Source organism: Pundamilia nyererei, unplaced genomic scaffold (genome assembly GCF_000239375.1).
Source record: "Pundamilia nyererei isolate P.nyererei 1_Seehausen unplaced genomic scaffold, PunNye1.0 scaffold00572, whole genome shotgun sequence".
Classification (NCBI taxonomy): domain Eukaryota; kingdom Metazoa; phylum Chordata; class Actinopteri; order Cichliformes; family Cichlidae; genus Pundamilia; species Pundamilia nyererei.
The window spans coordinates 53,584-58,190 of NW_005187973.1; the positions used below are offsets into that span (position 1 = coordinate 53,584).

General features: G+C 44.5%; 1 protein-coding gene across 1 annotated transcript in view; it reads right to left on the minus strand.

Moving 5' to 3' along the window:
* The window catches only part of LOC102204497 (ADAMTS-like protein 2), a 25,550-nt gene that overhangs the window by 5,899 nt on the left and 15,044 nt on the right, over positions 1-4,607 (minus strand). The window contains exons 8-12 of the mRNA XM_013907874.1: positions 4,163-4,532; positions 3,922-3,990; positions 2,075-2,330; positions 1,760-1,854; positions 479-605 (exon numbers count right to left, since the gene is read on the minus strand). Coding sequence (XP_013763328.1) covers positions 479-605; positions 1,760-1,854; positions 2,075-2,330; positions 3,922-3,990; positions 4,163-4,532 — 917 coding nt within the window. The remainder of the gene's footprint in view (positions 1-478; positions 606-1,759; positions 1,855-2,074; positions 2,331-3,921; positions 3,991-4,162; positions 4,533-4,607) is intronic.

Sequence of the window (4,607 nt, forward strand, 5' to 3'; positions counted from 1 at the left end):
CCTCTGGTGCAAATTACTGACCTCTGTCATCATTTTAAGTGGGGGAACTTGCACAATCGGTGGCTGACTAAATACTTTTTTGCCCCACTGTAGATGCAAAGGTCAGTTTTTAACAGTTTATTTATTGATTTATTTGATAAAAATGGCACGTTTGGTTCGTCCCAGTGTGAACTCCAAGTCTCCAGGTCCTAAAAGCAGCATCTGACTTCAGAGTATGTCAGCATCATCTGAAATCAGGCATAGTGTTAGTTCAGCTATGACATGGAGATCCATCCCTGCAGATCTCAGAGTCAGCCAGCATCAGTACTGTTCACCTGGGAAACGTGTGCTACGATCAAAGCTGCTTCTAACCCTGCTCCCCCTCAGAGGTCCTGACTGAACATGATTGGTTTCTCCAGTTAACCAGCATTTCCATTCACACATAAAACTGTGTTAAACGTGGTGTGGATTTTGCAGTGAGTCTGAGGTGAAACAGTACCGTGGAGGACATTGCTTTCCAATGCAGAACTCTTGTGTGGGCTCCGGTCGGGTCAGAGAGTCACAATAACGGTCGTCAACTTCAGTGCCATCATACCGGACGCACAGGGCATATGTGCTGGTGATACCTGGGAACACAGTACATCTCAGAACTTCTCTCCTCTGAGCACTTTTACAACTTGCCTCGTGCACCCATTCATTTATGATTTTTCTATGGTTCTTCTGTGTAAGTGCTAATTATCTAATATTCACACACATTCATGCAAGACCCTGCTCCACCTGCTGAGCTACAGCCACCCCACCACACAGTGCTCACAGAGATGAACATCCTCCATGTCCTGGTCAAAAATGACTCCAAGGTTCCTCACAGTGTTACTGGAGGCCAAGGTAATGCCATCCAGAGTAAGAATCTGGTTAGATACCATATTTCTAAGATTTTCAGGGCCGAGTACAATAACCTCAGTTTGATCTGAATTAAGAAGCAGAAAGTTAGCAGCCATCCAGGTCTTTATGTCTTTAAGACATTCCTGCAGTTTAACTCATTGGTGTGTGTTATCTGGCTTCATGGACAGATGGTGTTCAGAGCCATTTTTAGATTGCTCTGGTAGTTCTGTGCTGCTCTCCTGCTCTGTGCATCGTATGATTTCACCACAGACTGCAACACTACACAAAGCAGACATCAGCTCTTCTTTCAAGCTCACCTAAACAGGTCGATCACGTTTAGGCTGGGTCTCAGTTTGCAGCAGTCTCCCAGCACAAAGCCAGAGCATCACTGTGAGCCATTTTTACCATCACATTGTACTCTCCATCCTGAGTGCAGCTGTGACTGACACGATTATGTGGCAACACTGAAAATGCAGGTTTTTGGCTCCCCGGCCTGTTCACACCATTTCAGCCTGATTCAGTCAGGAAGAGCACGAAGCGTCAAACACAATGAAACGTTTCCATTGCAACTGTTGTTGACAAATTCACTTCTTCAGTATGGATTATTAAACAAGGAGTGTTAGTCAAAATCACATTTTTAGTTACAAAGTTACAACATAATACGGTTTGTCCAGTGTCAGAGCAGTACTGTAACATCACATCACCAAGTCTAGACCTGCATCAGGAGTTCATCAGTCCCTCAGGGATAGCGAGTACAGTGTCACTATGATCACCTTCAGTTAAATGTAGAACAATCACTTTTACACTGTGCTTGAATCTGTGCTGATTTGCAGCAGCAGCCAATCACACAAATATCTGGTTTGGCTCTAACAGTATCAGGTGACAGCTTTGTGTTTACCTGTTGTACAGGTGGAACTGCATGGAGCATAAGCAGACACCTTCCAGCTATACAGGTCTCCCAGACTAATATGTGGCTCCACATCAAAGTTGTTGCTAGAAGGAAGCAGAAACACAGACAGGAGGCAGATTCATGAAACCCACCAATGTCACAATGACTTCACTGAACGTGTTACGTGTTAAAGCCCAGACCAGTCTGCACACATCTGAACCCAGTGTGGTGATGAGATGAAGGACTGTATGTGAAGCAGTTCTTGTTATGATTACAGTACAAATGCAGAATAAGCTCTGAGGATCATGAGATGCTTCATCGTACCTCTCCGTGTCGGCTGCCTGGACCTCTGACACCTGCTGCAGCTCTACCAGGATGGCGGTGTGAGGACCACTGACTGTTTCTGAGGTCACAGAGTCCATGACTGTGACAACGTCCCTGTGCATTTGTGAGCTTGTGTCTGTGTCTGCAGCAGCAACTGACTGCTGCTCAGTGGGTGTGTGTGTGGCTGAGTGAGTGTTTGTCTCCTCCAGCAGCAGGTGGGGAGCATCTTCTGCTGCAGGATGAACCCTCTGATCACCTGTGAACAACAAATGATTTTTAAAATTACTTTCAAGGTTAAGGTTTCATTTTTTATTTGCTAATCTTCATATTATTAGGTGTCTTTTTCATATAATCAAAGTCAAACTCTACAGTCCTGTTCTTGCGCTTTCCCTCACTTCTTTACAATTTGCTAGAAAAATGGGAAACGGCTACAGGGACAGCAAAAGACTGGGAAAGTTGGTGAACAGGTTAGTGGGAAACAGGTGTTTGTCATGAGCATCCCCAAACGGCTCAGTCGTTTTAAAGGATGGGGCGAGGTTCACCACTTTGTGAACATCTGTGTTGTGTTACACAACATCCCAACTTCACTGGAACTGTGGTTGTAGTATATTGGCCCAACACTGGTGCGTGAGTCCAGTGAGCTTTGGTGTGACCACAGGTCTTATCACACCCTGAACTCTGAAGTTTAAGCAGCCTTCAGGAGGAGTTCTCCAGGTTCCTTTATTGGCAGTAGAAGCATCTCTGTTCAGGATCATTGTCTGAAAAATGAAGCTGCTCCCAGTCACACACATAGCTGATCAACATCAGACTGTATTATTCCGCGTTCACACCCTGTATTGTCCAAAGTATTCACTCACCCACCCATACTTGTATAAAGCACTTTGAGTGCTCAGATAGAGTAGAAGAGCGCTATATATGAACCAGTCCATTTACCAAATATTCTTCCAAACCAACTTCCTTCCAAGCCAAAGACTAGAACATATTGATGAAGGATATCATGTTTTTGGCTTCACCTGCACAACAGCTGTCGTTCCAAGGCAGGTCTCCCCACCAGGATCTGTTTCCCTGCGTCGGGAGCAGTGCTGGGCTCTCCAAATCACGGACAAACAGGATCCCACATTCTTGATTTTTAGTTCACAAACACTTCTTAAAACGACTAACTACTCCTGAAACTTTGGAGGTTTTAGCTCTTTATACAGTAAAGTTACAGGAGGATAAAAATGTTTGTTAAAATAATCCTGTCTGTTACCACGTGAGAACAATAAATATAAATTTTCTGGTGTAACCCTCAAACTGAATGGTAATGTAACAACACTCGCTCCTTCCACGTCTAATATCTGTAACGGAGGCGGAATAACTGGATGCTCGCTCCGTGCCCAGTGAATGCTCGCCACGCAGGGGGAAGACGTTTGGTCAGTGACACGACACAGTTTGTTCCCCTGGTTCAAATCACGGACAAACAGTATCCCACAGTCGTTCATGTTTTAAACACTCTGCACAGACATTTTTTTGAAAAATGTTGAATATTATTACACAGTAAAAACCTAAAAAACAACACAAACAACTATACGTAAAATAAGATGGTTTGTTTTTCTTTTTTTAAAAGGAGGTAGTGGTTTATTTAATTGCAACCTGTAACCTTTTATTTCTTTCATTGTTTACAATTTATAAACTGCAGTGGAGTTTGAAACAAAATATGGGCGTGTGTGCACGTGTGTGTGTGGGCGGGGTTCTTGTAAGACAACGGGGGCCTAGCAAAGCAAGTTTGGGAACCACCGCCTTACTGTACACAAGGAAGATGTCTGAAGTGAAAACATTTGGGAAACAACTGGATTTGTCTTTTCTACCTGGGAAGGTGAGCATTAGCGTGTTGTCATCTTCAGCCGAGTGCTCGTTGGAAGAGTTGGAAGAGCTTTCTTAATGACCAGAGAAAAGAAAGACAGTGGCAGAAATCATGTGGTTAGAAAGCACCAATATCACGGAAGATTAAAGGATCACTAAAGCTGTTGTTGTCTCCTGATTGAACCTCTGGCACGACTCAGTCAGTCGAACATCTTTAATAATACAAGTAAGATGAATGAAACTTACTGTAGCCAGATGGTGCTGGAGGTCCCTGTTCCTCCACATCATTGTGACTAAACACACGAGTGATGACGTCAGCTGGTCTGTAGACCATAATGTCCACTGGTGCTGGTCTGGCGGTCTGGATCTCCCACACCACTTCCTCCTCTTCTTCCTGCAGCTGGACATCTGGGTGGTCGTGCAGGTCGTGATGGACAGATGCTGACCCTCTGCTGTGGTTCATCGAGATACTCTGATCCCCTCTGACATCCACGTTTACGTCATTATAGGTGAGGTTAAGATTGGAGTGGCGTGAGGCCGCGGCAGCTGCTTGAGACTTGAGTGGGATGGTATACTCATAGGTGATATGGGGGAGTTTCCCATTCAAGTTGTAGTACTGAAATGACACGCAGCCTTGTTACAGTCAAACTAACAAACACGTGTGTGTGTGTGTGTGTGTGTGTGTGTGTGT